The 15,278-nt window shown below is 38.1% G+C and overlaps 1 protein-coding gene across 2 annotated transcripts in view; it reads left to right on the top strand.

The window, feature by feature from the left end:
• The window catches only part of LOC148122724 (selection and upkeep of intraepithelial T-cells protein 2-like), a 35,678-nt gene that overhangs the window by 6,607 nt on the left and 13,793 nt on the right, over positions 1–15,278 (top strand). For both annotated transcript variants that reach the window (XM_087904735.1, XM_087904736.1), the window contains 2 exons: positions 3,982–4,329; positions 6,237–6,518. In XM_087904735.1, the coding sequence (XP_087760861.1) occupies positions 3,982–4,329; positions 6,237–6,518 (630 nt within the window). The remainder of the gene's footprint in view (positions 1–3,981; positions 4,330–6,236; positions 6,519–15,278) is intronic.

The following is a 15,278-nucleotide window of genomic DNA, read 5'->3' as shown; positions in this document are numbered from 1 at the left end:
GACTTGGGCATTGGGAAGGCTCCTGAAATCCCTCCAAGTGTGGAAAATAGGGGGTCCAAGGTAGAAAGTGTTTCTAGGTACTGGGAGCTTACACTAAGGAATGAAATGGACTAGAAGGGGAGACTGAAGGAGTCAGTGGAAGGAGTATTGCTGGATCCTAATGTCTTCCTTGGGGGAGGGGGTGAAAAGATGCGATGTCAACGACCACAGATGCCAGAAGTCAGGTATGTTTACAGCAGACTCATTTATTTAACAGCGAGAAAAAGCTTATATGCCTGCCCAGCACCCAGGCATTCTGATCCATTGACAGTTGACATTTCATGCTAGTCTCTCATTGGCTAGGCACGATCAGGACCTCTGACAGCGACTCTTGCTAGATCCTCAGAAAACACTGCTTGGTCACTCCTTATTGGCTATGCACAGACAGGACCTTTGGACAGCTCCAGGCAGACTCCAGGTTGGCTCCTTTAGGCCTGGAAGGTGCTAATGTCCTACATAAGGAAGAATGATTGATGTGTTACCAGAATCTGCATAGACTATCCTCCCCTTCTGTAACAGGTGGTCTGCTATAGAGCTGAGTATAAGACTGCTCCTCCCCCATAACTGCTCAACACTGCCTACTGAGTCCCTAGAGCTGCCAAGTGATTTCTCTCTAGCTTTGCCCAAGAATCATCCAGGGAGTTGCATGGTCATTAAATCTGGACTTTTAATTCAGCTTGGTCTGACTTATTGTATTGGCAGAGAAACCCAGTGCAGCAGCGGATTACAAAAAAACTTCTCAGAGGCCACAGCAGTTGGTCTGCTACAAAGCTGGGAGGGAGCGTGGGGGATTGGAATTGGAAGAAAAAAGGTGGAGTGAAATCTCCTAGCTGAGTCCCTTGAAGTGGTTTCCAGGGATTTACTAAAGGAGTTGGTGGCTGAGACAAAGGGATTTTTATTTTCACCTAGGTTTCAGCTGGAAAACTAAGTCTAATATTTAATATATTATGTTCACGTTAATAGATAAGGCTGAATGAAATATCTTTCAAAAATGTTTCTTTTAATTTGAAGTGTTGATGATGATCTAAACCCTTATTTTCTTTTCATTACTATTTATTTGTTTCTTGATTTTTAATTCATTGAATTTGTTCTCTCACAATTTTATACCTGTCTATAATGCATTCTGGCTTCCCAACCCCACCTTTTCTTGTCATCCTCCCATCTTTGTCAAATACCCCTCTTTCCTACAGGTCGCTTACCCATGTTTGTGTTTTATGTTTTCTGGGAGGTTTTGTTTGTTTGTTTTGTTTTGTCTTGTGACCTCCTTAATGTAATCAGGGTGAGCTCATGAATGGGTACATATCTGAAGATAATAACCTTTCCACCCCAAATCTTTCAATAGCCAAAAGTTCAGCAGTGGGTGGGGGAAGGGCTACATGAGCCCATCCTGTACCCCTGACCAGCAGTTGACAGGTCCTGTCTTGTACAGACCCAGCATAGGCAAACGCACCTGCTATGTGCCCATAATTGCAATGACTAAATTGAACCCAGACAATAACATTTCACCACTCTTCTCTTTGTCTTCTAGATATTACATTTTTTTCTGTCTTCTAAAACATTGTCTGGATTTAGGGAGGGAGTTTATATACATTGATAAGTACATTTCTATGAGGTATAAACTCAGCTGTTTAGGAATCATTTTGAGACTACATCATGAATTTAGCTAAACAACAGAAACAAGTTACCCCTAGGACATCTGACCTCCCCAACCATAAATGTTTGGTTAAATTTACAGTATCAGACTTGAAATACCTCATACAGAGCAGGTCTTGAATACAACTGGAGTTGCTGTCTCAGAGCACTCCCTTCAGATCACTTCAATGCTTTTCCCTCCTTCATTGTGTCTTCTTTTTCTGAGTTCAATTAATGCTATCTACATGCACATGAGTATGAGTCCATCCACCCACGGTAGAATGGACAACCTGCTGGTAGCTAAACCCTAAAGAAAATGGTTCCTCCTCCCCGCCAGCAGCCATCATTTCCAAATAAGTTTCTCAGGTAGTGATGGGGCCTCACTGGCTGGAATACTGACTGGCTTAACCTTTTGTAGTTCTGCTGCTGGCAATAATAGCTACTATAATTCATGAGTGCAATAAAATGTTGTGCCCAGAATACAGCATTTTACGGGATTCTTCCTCATCCTTCAGCTCCTACAATCATTCTTTCTTTTTCTACCATTCAACTATGTTCCTTAGCTTTCAAGAGAATTGATATAAATGCTTTATTTGGAGTTGATCTCTAAAGAGTCACATATTCTCAGCACTCTGGCCAGTTATAAATCTCTTACATTGAAATGCCATACGTAGCACAATCTTAATTAGTCTTAATATTAAAAACCCAAAGTCAGGTACTAAAGGGGTGAAAGCAGAAAGATCACAGAAGTGAAGCAGTCAGCCACTAGTTCTTACTTCTATAAAATCCTCAGGTCAAATGGGATATTATATTTCTACAAGTCCTCAGACTAAATGCCCTGAGCTCCTGTTTCTCTTTCCCTTATATTCCTCTCTCTGTCCCATCTCCAATATTTCTTTTGCAGAATACTTGTACTAGGTTTTTGACTAAGGGAAGATTTTTTATCTGATCTCAAGTTCTTGGCCAAATTAGGAGTGTCAAGTATAGTTCTATATTATGAAGGAGGCCTTAAATCCCATCAAAATTGGTTGGTTACTTCCCTAACATTTCTGTCATTATTGTATCAGTTCTTTCATTAATTCATAATATTTTATTTTATGAATTTACATAGTTGGTTTATTCACTTACTTATAGAAAGGCATTTTGATTGCTTCCATTTTTAGCAACTGGAATAAAAAAGTTATTAACATATTGTTGAACTATATGCAGAATCATGACTATGGCAAGAAAGTATTAGGTAAGCCTACAAGCACTGTTAGAGATGTCAAACTGTCTTCCAGGGTATCTATATCATTCTACATTGCTATCAACAAAAAGTAAAAGTCATATTGTCTTCATCTATTGTGATCATTTTATATTGTCAAAGTTTCAGATTTCAACTATTTTAATAATTCTTGATGGCCTTTGTTATTTTGATTTACAATATTCTAACTGCACAATGTTGAGATAATTTTCACTTTTATTTGCTGTAAAGGCTATCTATGTTTGCTCTATTTTACTATGCACCATGTGGAATAGTAGTTTTCAAGCTGAGTATTGCCCTGAGTGACTCCATTTTACAGTGTAGCAGTTTGTTACATTTTGAGTTCACATTATGAGTCAAAATTACTGTACAAATTTATGCAAGTAAACAATCATTACCTCATTACTTACCCAGAATGAATCATTAGGAACAAAATTTAAAATAGTTTAATCATACAAGTAAAGAAAATAACACATATTAAGTTATCAGGTTGGATCTGGAACAGGATCAGGGCACATGGTAATATCAAGACTATATAATAAAATGCAATCCTGTTATTGAACACAGCAGACTAAGGGAGTTGGTAGCTCCCTCATCTGTATAATATTGCAGGTGGGTTTGACACAAGCAGTACCAGCCACATTCTCATTTAGAAACCTTATGCATGTACCATAAGGCACACCAGCCGTGGATTGCCTACTGTCCTTGGAGCTTCAGTTCAGCAAAATCCCCACTACATGACATGGACTATTCATATTGTCATTTTCTCTGACCCAGTCTTCCACTTTGTCTTGATTTATCTTGAATCCAGCCTGTCTTGGAGTGGTTCAGCATCTCTAATAGTTCCTTAAAATCTTCTCTAACAATTTATAGTAATACTTTCTGTTTTAGTATCAATTAAGTAAATAGTAATTAAAATGCCTTCAGGATAAACAAAGTGACCTTCTTTGAAGTATGTATGGATGTTTGAGAAAGAGAAGACAGAAGAGGGATAAACAGAGACAATGATTTCAACAAAATATGTTTACTGATTCATATGCTTATCTTTTGACTACTCTCCTTCACAGAGAGATTCACAGTGACTGGGTTGACTAGGCCAGTCTTGGCTCCATTGGGTGGAAAACTTGAACTCAGTTGTCAGTTGTCCCCACCACAAGATGCACAGCACATGGAGATTCGCTGGTTCAGGAATCGCTATACACAGCCCGTGCACCTGTACAGGAATGGGAAAGAACTGCATGGAGAAACTATCCCCAATTATGTGGAGCGGACTGAACTGCTGAAAGATGACATTGGAGAAGGGAAAGTGACACTCAGGATCTTTAGGGTGACTGTTGATGATGATGGACCATACCGCTGTGTCTTCAAAAATGGTGAATTCTATGAAGAGCACATCACAGAGGTCAAGGTTACAGGTAGGCATGAATTTCTCTCAGACTGCTCTGAACATAGGATTCAATGCCTACCTGTGGTTGAGCGGTTGGAAAATGATCAGTGCTTAACTCTTATTGCATAATTTGATTGGCAAGATGGTTTCTGTGCAATTAGTTTTTTAACTGGATGACATGGAAGATAAAAAAATGAATTACTAGGGTATAGAGATTTATTATATCAGTAACTACTTTCTTATGCCTACATACATTGTTGGATTTCTAACATAAAATCAGATTCTTTTTAGGTTGTTTTATTATCCTTTCAAATATCTCTAACAATACTTTAGTAATTTTCCAAATTAATTGAATTTTTAAAACATGCTTCTCACTATAAAGTTTGGTGAGTATGGTAGGAGTTGCAGGGAAAAACATGATCAAAAATACTGTATGAAAATGTTTAATGAAAGAGAAAAATGTCCTTTTTACTATTTCCATTTCTCTCCAAATTAATTCACTAACTACTTAGTACCGATTAATTTTTCTAAATCTCTTTCAAAATATTTTAACTACAATAATCCATATCCTCAGATGCAATACTATATGTGATATGTGTGTGTGTGTGTGTGTGTGTGTGTGTGTGTGTGTGTAACTACACAGCATTTATGCTACTTTGAATTATTCTGGATGAAAAGTAAAAGAAAGGAAAGGTCAAGGGTGTAATATAAACTGAACAAATCCATAAGTGTATGCTCAAACATGTAGGACTCTAGACCCAGATGATCAATCTTCATTGAATGTCATGAGACACCTCAGTTGTCTAGAGCAGAGTCACACAATGTAGCTCATTTCCGTATTTTGTGGTCTACTGGAACAAAAAGTTACTGGTTGCCATTTTTAGTAGCTTTATGGGATATACAACAAGTATGTTCGCACAGATCTGTAATGTTCTTGTTATTCCAGGGACATTTTACTAGAGAGGGCAATTTTGGCTTTAAATCTCCAGTCATTCTCTTTTGGCCTAAACATTACATAAGGTTTATGTCTCAGAAAATATGCTGAAATTTTCAGGTATGTTTATTTTCTCTGAATTAATATGTACTTTTCACACTATTAATATATTATCTATTTTATATTAAACACATTTTAAATATAATTTTATTGATTTTGGGGGAATTTAACATATCTACCCCAAACTGATTCACCTCCCAGTCCCTCTATTATGGTCCTTCACCCTTATAGCATCCCCCACAAAGGAAAATTTTAAAAATAATAATAAATAAAGAATTAAAATATTAATTAAAAACAAAAGACAAAAAAGAAAAGCTAAACAGGAAAAAAACAAATAAACAAACAAATATATTGCTCCTCCATCTTTCCCACCTCTCCATCGCCTCTCTATTTGTTTTAGTGGCAATGGGAGCTGCATTGTGTCGTGCAGTATTTTCCAAACAGCTTTAACAAAATTATCTACTATGGAAATACAGAGAGAATCAGCTAGATTTCCAAAATTGTATTTATGCTGAAATTCATTTTTATCATATATTATGGTGACTCAAATTAACTAGTGACTATTATAAATGAAAAAATTAAACTATAAATTCTATAAGGGTCAAAATCTTGATTTTTGTTCATCATAATTGAAAGATATAGGTTATTTCTTTGACTCAGTAAATAAGCTAAAATATGTTTTAAATAAATTAATAAACAAATGAAACAGGCCTTTCCTGAGCTGACTTAGTTTGGATAGGTTGCTGACTGTATATTATAGCATTTCTGTCTGACTCTTGCCATTTTTATGAGATTTTATGGAAACCAGCATCCTGTAGAGTATGAATATAAATAAATCTTTTGAAACTGGAATCAAAACCAAAAAACACTTTTATTTTTCTGTCCTTTCCTCTACCATTTATACCTAACAATATTGTTTTCCTCTCTTGCTGTTCAACCAGTCACAAGCTCAGACATACAGATTCTTCTGCATCCCCCGAATATCAAAGGAGTGATGTTGGAGTGTCATTCAGGAGGTTGGTACCCACTACCACTTATGGAATGGAGAGACAGCAAAGGAGAAGTCATTCCAGAGATATCAAAATCCCATTCACGGGATGGAAACAAATTGTTCAACATGACAATGGCCCTTTTTATTAACACCAGCTCCCACTGGAATGTCACTTGCTACCTTCAAAACCGTCTAACTCAACAGGAAGAAAGCATAAATATTGTCCTATCAGGTAAAATCTGTATTTCTTCTTCAGTAAAAGACATTGTTGCACATATTAATGTATTACTGCTTTTTTGACTTGGCTCCCAATGCCTTGCATTCTCTTTGCCTTACTCGTCATCTAGTTTATTATCTCTCTTAACCTCTTTGATGTGCTTATTTTCTCAATTTATATTGTAGATTTTGCAGTTTGATTTTCTGACACTGTGATAAAACATCGTGATCATAAACTAGTTGCAGTGGGGGAAGTGTCTATTTGAATTACATTTCTACATATCAGTGCTGCATCAAGGGAAACAAGAGCAGGAGCCAAAAGTGGGGATTTGGAGGCAGGAACTAAAGTACAGACCAAAAAGGACACTGTTCATGGACTTGTTCTCCATGGCATTCTCAGTTTTCTTTCTTATACAACACCACATATAGCACTATCCACCCCCAGGGGCCTGGGTCCTATCAATTCAGTCATTATTCAAGAAATTGCCCTACACTCATGGTCACAGGCGATCAGATAGGGCAGATCCTCAATTGGGGTTTCTTTTACTCAGATGACTTTAATTTGTATCAAGTCCACAATACTAACTGCTATATTGACAATGAAGATTGCAAGGCTTGGTTTTGAGCCCTTACTTCTGACTTCCTTTTATCTCATGACTTTAAGTACCATCAGAACTCTCACTCTTCCCACATTATAACTCCCCCTCTCTTCTGCTCTCATTTGAAAATTCATAAGCCAACCCAAAAGTTTAATATACCTTAGAATGGTATATTAAGAACTAAACTCATACCCACACCCACACTTGCTTAATTTACTGCTTTTCAGTAACATTCCATAATTTCAGTTTATCTGAACCAAATCACTAAAGTCACATGTGACTTTCATTTTCTATCACATCCATATAATGTTAGGTCACCTTTTAAAATATACCAGTCTCCTTGTTAATAGAGTCCCAAGAGAGACGTTTGACTCAGGGTTCCAGACTACTGAGATCCCAATATAATGAATTTTGTCACATATATTTTTTAAAAAGGCATAAAACTTGATAATGAAAGAAGAAAGAGCAATTTAATTTCACTCTGGTCACACACATGTCTAAGGATGTTCTCTCTGTGACAGCAGAAGCCTGAGATTATACGAATAGGAATGAGAAAAGCTAAAGTTGAGAGATTTTGAACACCCCCTTGAATATTCTTCATACCAAGAATGTTCATATCTTGAAAGTTGAAGGGGCCACTGTCCATTCGTGTTGAACTGCAATCCTAAGACATTTTTATTCATTTTATTGAGCTATGCATTTTTTTCTGCTTCCCTCCATTCCTCTCCTGTTGTCAGGGTTTCTGTCCTGCCTGGTTCCCACAGTCATTAAGTCCCATAGAAATCACACAGAAGTCTACAATAGTCATACACTGATTGCCCCATAAGCTCAGGCTTCTTATTAACACTTATAACTTATATTAGCCCATTATTCTATTATATGTTAGCCACATGGTTCGATACTTTTTTCAGTGGGGCAGTCACATCTTGCTTCTTCGTGGCTGGTCAGGACTGCAGAGGAATGGGCTTCCTTCTTCGCAGAATTCTCCTCATTGACCCACCTCTACATCCTGTCTGGTTCTCCTGCTATACTTCCTGTCTGGCTAATGGCCAATCAGCGTTTATTTAAAATATAATTGGCTAATGGCCAATCAGCGTTTATTTAAAATATAATTGACAGAATACAGACCATTCTTCCATACCACCCTCCCCTCTTCTTCAACCCTCTCCCATGGTCTCCATGCTCCCAATTTACTCAGATCTTGTCTTTTCCTACTTCCCATGTAGATCACATACATGTTATGTTACTCTAAGGGTCCTCATTGTTGTGTGAAACCCTGGGTCTTAAGATGAACTGAGTAATCAGTAAGTCAGAAAATAATGAGTCGGAGACAAAATAATCCGGTTAATAAGAGGATCCTCCTTCTTCTTCATTTCGCACCACCTTTTCACTGCCATCTAAACCTGACTTATGGATTATGATGTAGAAATAGTACCCTGAAACTCTTCTGATTCTTATCTCGTTTATGATGGTATTTCCTGAGTTTAGGGAAAGGATGAAATACTTAAAATATTGCCAGTGTTAAGTACCCTAAAATTGCTTCCTTTTTAGTTATAGTTAAATGTTTCCCCAATTTTTTCAGTTATCAATGCCCTATTACCTTCATGACATCACTTCCTAATGTTCTTCTCCACCTCATCTATTCACATTTATGTTAATGAGCTCAGCCTTTAACTATTTCCTCTAGTTGATTCTTCTTCCATCATAATGCAAACTCAAATAACTTTCGTTGTCTCCTTCAAGTTCATATTCAAATCTCACTTCCTCATAAGTATTACCTTGATGGCCAACCTGAAGCATACGACCTGCCTGCCTCTATGCACCTGGTGGTCATGTTTTCTCACAAATTTTACTTTGCTTCTTTTCTTATTAGTCCCATTTTGTGAATTGTACAGCTGTATTATTATGTTATTTCTCTATATCTGTTCCTTTCCAGAAAAATTTCTTGGTGATTTTATACACTAAGCCACCCAGCTGCTTCAGATATTGGATGTCATTTGCAATTAAGCAAATAAAATGTAATATTTTAAAGGAATTAAATAAAATCAAAAGGATGTATTGTAAGCATGCATCAGTATTGGTATCTATCCAAGAAATTAAACATTCTTTCTAGAAGAGGTCTTTTTTTTTTTCTTTTAGTAATTTTATTAAATTATAAAAAGTTTCCATTTACGCCCCTCCTCCCAACGCCCTCCCACTCCCCCCCTCCCTCTCCTCCTCCCTCTTTGTCCCCAAGGGAAGTCAGGGTCTCCTGCCCTGTGGGAAGTCCAAGTTCCTCCCCCCTCACTCCAGGTCCAGGAAGGTGAGCATCCAAACAGACTGGATCCCAAAAATCCAGTATATGCAGAGGAAACCAGTCCCAGTGTCATTGTCAATGGCTTCTCGGAAAGACTGCAGGCCAGCCACATTCAGAAAATCCAACCACATTCAGAGAATCTGGTTGGATCACATGCTCGTTCAGTCACGGTCCATCTGGCCTTGGTAAACTCTCATTAGATCCGACCCCTTGCATCAGTGGGTGATAGTATCCCTCGCAGTCCTTCGTCATTTTCTTCCTCCTTTTGCTCCTCGTTTGGAACTTGGGGGGCTCAGTTCGGTGCTCCAAGGCGGGCCTCCATCTGTATCGTCATCCAACGCCAGGTGAGGGATCTATGGTGATAAGCAAAATATTCATCAGTATGGTCACGGGCCAAGGCTGGTTCAGGCAACCCTCCTCTGTCCAGAGAACAATCTGGGGATCTCTCCTTGGACCTGGGATCCCATATATAATCAAGTTTCCTGTAAACTCTAATATGACTCCCTTAGTTGAAATATATTCTTCCCTGATCCCACATTCATCCTTCCTCCCTTCCCCCCATCCCGGTCAACCGAGCTTTCTCCATTCCTCCCCTACTCCCTTCTCTCTAACCCTCTCCCCTTCCAACAACCCTCCCACCACCCCCCCCCCATGCACCCAAGGTTACCTGGGACTCTTGACTATTTCCTACCTCCTGGCGGATAGGTAAATAATCTTCATCAGGTTCGTCTTCTTATTTAGCTTCTCTAGGATCACGAATAATAGGCTCAAAGACCTTTAATTATGGTTAGAATCCACTTATGAGTGAATACATACCGTGTTCCTCTTTTTGGGTCTGGCTTACCTCACTCAGTAAAGCGTTTTCTATGTCCATCCATTTGCATGCAAAATTCAAGATGTCATTATTATTTACCGCTGAGTAAAACTCTAATGTGTATATGTTCCACACCTTTTTTAACCATTCTTCTATTGAGGGGCACCTAGGCTGTTTCCAGGTTCTGGCTATTACAAATAGTGCTGCTATGAACATAGTTGAACAAACGCTTTTGTAGTATGTTTGGGCATCTCTAGGGTATATTCCCAAGAGAGGAATTGCTGGGTCCTGAGGGAGGTTGACTCCCAGTTTCCTGAGAAACCGCCACACTGATTTCCAAAGTGGCTGCACAAGTTTGCATTCCCACCAACAATGGATGAGTGTTCCCCTCATTCCACATCCCCTCCAGCATAGGCTATCATTGGTGTTTTTAACTTTAGCTATTCTGACAGGTGTAAGATGGTATCTCAAAGTGGTTTTGATTTGCATTTCCCTGATCGCTAAGGAGGTTGAGCATGACCTTAAGTGTCTTCTGGCCATTCGAAGTTCTTCTGTTGTGAATTCTCTGTTCAGATCAGTACCCCATTTTTTAATTGGGTTAATTAGAGTTTTAGTGCCTAGTTTCTTGAGTTCTTTGTATATTCTGGAGATCAGACCTTTGTCTGATGAGGGGTTGGTGAAGATCTTCTCCCAGTCAGAAGGCAGCCTTTTTGTCTTACTGACAGTGTCCTTTGCTTTACAGAAGCTTCTCAGTTTCAGTAGATCCCATTTATTCATTGTTTCTCTTATTGTCTGTGCTGCTGGGGTCCTACTTAGGAAGAGGACTCCTGTGCCTATATCTTGTAGACTACTTCCCACTTTCTCTTCTATCAGGTTCAGAGTGGACGGATTAATGTTGATGTCTTTAATCCATTTGGACTTGATTTTTGTGCATGGTGATAGATATGGATCTACTTTCATTTTTTTACAGGTTGACATCCAGTTATGCCAGCACCATTTGTTAAAGATGCTTTCCTTCTTCCATTGTATACCTTTAGCTCCCTTGTCAAAAATTAGGTGCTCATAGGTTTGTGGGTTAATATCCGGGTCTTCTATTCGATTCCAAAGGTCGATTTCTCTGTTCTTATGCCAATACCAAGCTGTTTTCAATACTGTAGCTCTATAATAGAGTTTGAAGTCAGGGATGGTAATGCCTCCTGAAGTTCCTTTATTGTATAAGATTGTTTTGGCTATCCTGGGTTTTTTGTTTTGCCATATAAACTTGATTATTGTTCTCTCAAGGTCTGTGAAGAAGTTTGATGGGATTTTGATGGGGATTGCATTGAATCTATAGATTGCTTTTGGTAGAATTGCCATTTTTACTATGTTGATTCTCCCAATCCAAGAGCAGGGGAGGTCTTTCCATTTTCTGGTATCCTCCTCAATTTCTTTCTTCAAAGACTTAAAGTTTTTGTCAAATAGGTCTTTCACTTCCTTGGTTAGAGTAACCCCAAGATATTTTATGCTATTTGTGGCTATCATGAAAGGTGATGTTTCTCTGATTTCCCTCTCTGCTTCTTTATCCTTTGTGTATAGGAAGGCCACTGATTTTTTGGAGTTGATCTTGTATCCTGCCACGTTACTAAAGGTGTTTATCAGCTGTAGGAGTTCTTTGATAGAGTTTTTGGGGTCACTTATGTAAACTATCATATCGTCAGCAAATAACGAAAGTTTGACTTCATCCTTTCCAATTTGAATCCCCTTGATCTCCTTATGTTGTCTTATTGCTATTGCTAGAACTTCAAGCACTATATTGAAGAGGTATGGAGAGAGTGGACAGCCTTGTCGCGTTCCTGATTTTAGTGGAAAGGCTTTGAGTTTCTCTCCATTCAGTTTGATGTTAGCTGTCGGCTTGCTGTATATTGCTTTTATTATATTTAGGTATGATCCTTGTATCCCCAGTCTCTCCAACACCTTTATCATAAATGGGTGTTGAATTTTGTCAAATGCTTTTTCAGCATCTAGTGAGATGATCATATGGTTTTTTTCTTTCAGTTTATTTATATGATGGATTACATTGATAGATTTGCGAATGTTGAACCAGCCCTGCATCTCTGGAATGAAGCCGACTTGATCATAATGGATAATTTTTCTAATGTGCTCTTGGATACGGTTTGCCAGTATTTTATTGAGAATTTTCGCGTCAATGTTCATGAGTGAGATTGGCCTGTAATTCTCTTTCTTGGTTGTGTCTTTGTGTGGTTTTGGTATTAGAGTAACTGTAGCTTCATAAAAGGAGTTAGGCAATGACTCTTCTGTTTCTATATTGTGGAATACGTCAAGGAGTATAGGTATTAGCTCTTCCTGGAAGTTCTGGTAGAATTCTGCATTGAAACCATCTGGTCCTGGGCTTTTTTTGGTAGGGAGATTTTTGATAACAGCTTCTAATTCTTCGCGACTAACAGGTCTATTTAGATTGTTCACCTGTTCTTGGTTCAACTTTGGTATATGGTACTTATCTAAAAAAATGTCCATTTCTTTTACATTTTCCAACTTTGTGGCATATAAACTTTCGTAGTAAGATCTAATGATTCTCTGAATTTCCTCTGTGTCTGTGGTTATGTCCCCCTTTTCATTTCTGATCCTATTAATTTGCACGTTCTCTCTCTGCCGTTTGATTAGTTTGGATAGGGGTTTGTCAATCTTGTTGATTTTCTCCAAGAACCAGCTTTTTGATTCATTGATTCTTTGGATTGTTTTCTCTGTTTCTATTTTGTTGATTTCAGCCCTCAGTTTGATTATTTCCAGTCTTCTACTCCTCCTGGATGAATCAGCTTCTTTTTTTTCTAGAGCTTCCAAGTGTGCTGTTAGGTCTCCAATGTGTGCTTTCTCCGTTTTCTTTATTTGGGCACCTATTGCTATGAACTTTCCTCTTAGCACTGCTTTCATAGTGTCCCATAGGTTTGAGTATGTTGTGTCTTTGTTTTCATTAAATTCAAGGAAGTCTTTAATTTCTTTCTTAATTTCGTCCTTGACCCAGGGGTGATTTAGTAGTTGACTGTTCAACTTCCATGAGTTTGTTGACTTCCTGGGGTTAGCATTGTTGTTGAATTCTAATTTTAATCCATGGTGATCTGACAAGACACATGTGGTTACTAATATTTTTTTGTATCTGTGGAAGTTTGCTTTGTTACCGAGTATGTGGTCAATCTTCGAGAAGGTTCCATGAACTGCAGAGAAGAAGGTATATTCTTTCCTATTTGGGTGGAGTGTTCTATAGATGTCTGTTAAGTCCATTTGATTCAATACCTCCAATAAATCTCTTAATTCTCTGTTTGGTTTCTGTGTGATTGACCTGTCCATTGGTGAGAGAGGAGTGTTGAAGTCTCCTACTATTAGTGTGTGTGGTTTGATGACTGCCTTGAGTTCTAGAAGAGTTTGTTTTATATAAGTGGGTGCCTTTATATTAGGGGCATAGATATTCAGGATTGAGACTTCTTCCTGATGAGTTGTTCCTGTTATGAGTATGAAATGTCCATCTCCATCTCTTCTGATTGATTTTAGTTTGAAGTCGATTTTGTTAGATATTAGAATGGCCACACCCGCTTGTTTCTTAGGTCCATTTGCTTGGAAAACCTTTTCCCAACCCTTTACTCTGAGTAGGTGTCTGTCTTTGTGGTTGAGGTGTGTTTCTTGTAAACAGCAGAATGTTGGATCCTGTTTTCGTATCCAATCTCTAAGTCTGTGCCTCTTTATAGGTGAATTGAGTCCATTGATATTAAGAGATATTAATGACCAGTGGTTGTTGACTCGAGTCATTTTTTTTTTTTTTTAGGTAGTAGAGTGTATGTGTTTTCCTTCTTTGGGTTGTGCTAGTGAAGGGTCGCTAGATGTCTGGGTTATTGTAGTCAGTGTTGGCAATGTTGGATTCCTTGGGATGTAATTTTCCTTCTAATATTCTCTGTAAGGCTGGATTAGTAGTTACGTATTGTTTAAATTTGTTTTTATCCTGGAATATTTTGTTTTCTCCGTTGATAGTGAATGAAAGCTTGGCTGGGTATATTAATCTGGGCTTGCATCCATGGTCCCTTAGTTTCTGCAGTACCTCTATCCAGGACCTTCTGGCTTTCATGGTTTCTATAGAGAAGTCTGGTGTAAGTCTGATAGGTTTACCTTTATAGGTTACTTGACCTTTTTCCTTTGCAGCTCTTAATATCCTTTCTTTAATCTGAATGCTTTGTGTTTTGATTATTATATGGCGAGGGGATGTTTTTTTCTGATCCAGTCTATTCGGTGTTCTGTATGCTTCTTGCACCTTCATAGGAATATCACTCTTTAGGATGGGAAAGTTTTCTTCTATAATTTTGTTGAATATATTTTCTGGACCTTTGGACTGCAATTCTTCTCCTTCTTCTACTCCTATTATTCTTAGATTTGGTTTTTTTATTATGTCCCATATTTCCTGAATGTTTTGTGATGTGAATTTGTTGGATTTGCTGTTTTCTTTGGTCAGGGCATTTATTTTCTCTATGGTGTCTTCATAATCTGAGATTCGTTCTTCTATCTCTTGTATTCTATTGGTTATGCTTGTTCCTGAAGTCTCTGTTTGTTTACCTAGATTTTCCATATCCAGCCGGTCCTCGGTTTGTGTTTTCTTCACTGCCTCCATTTCAGTTTTCAATTCTTGAACTGATTCCATTACCTGTTTGATTATTTTTTCTTGGTTTCCCAGGGTATCATTTACGAATTTACTTATTTCTTCAAACTTTTTGTTATATTTGTCTTCCATTTCTTTACTCATTTCTTCCATCTTTTTGTTATATTTCTCTTCTATTTCTTTAAGTGAGTTATTCATACCCTGTTTAAGAGACTCTATTGCTTTTATAATGACACTGTTTTCCACTTCTTCCGGTATAGGGTGTTCAAGTCCTTTTGTCATAAGATCGCTGGGATCTGGTGTTTTCGTGTTGTTTTTCAGATTGTTGGAGGAATTCTTGCCTTGGCGCCTGCCCATCTCTTCCTTCAGATGCTCTCCAATGGCTCTTCCCTCCGCTGGGTCTTTTGCTACTGGATTAATGCCCCTTGCTA

The sequence above is a fragment of the Myodes glareolus genome, chromosome 3, assembly GCF_982192425.1.
Source record: "Myodes glareolus chromosome 3, mMyoGla1.1, whole genome shotgun sequence".
Lineage (NCBI taxonomy): Eukaryota > Metazoa > Chordata > Mammalia > Rodentia > Cricetidae > Myodes > Myodes glareolus.
This window is presented reverse-complemented; position numbering and strand designations above follow the sequence as displayed.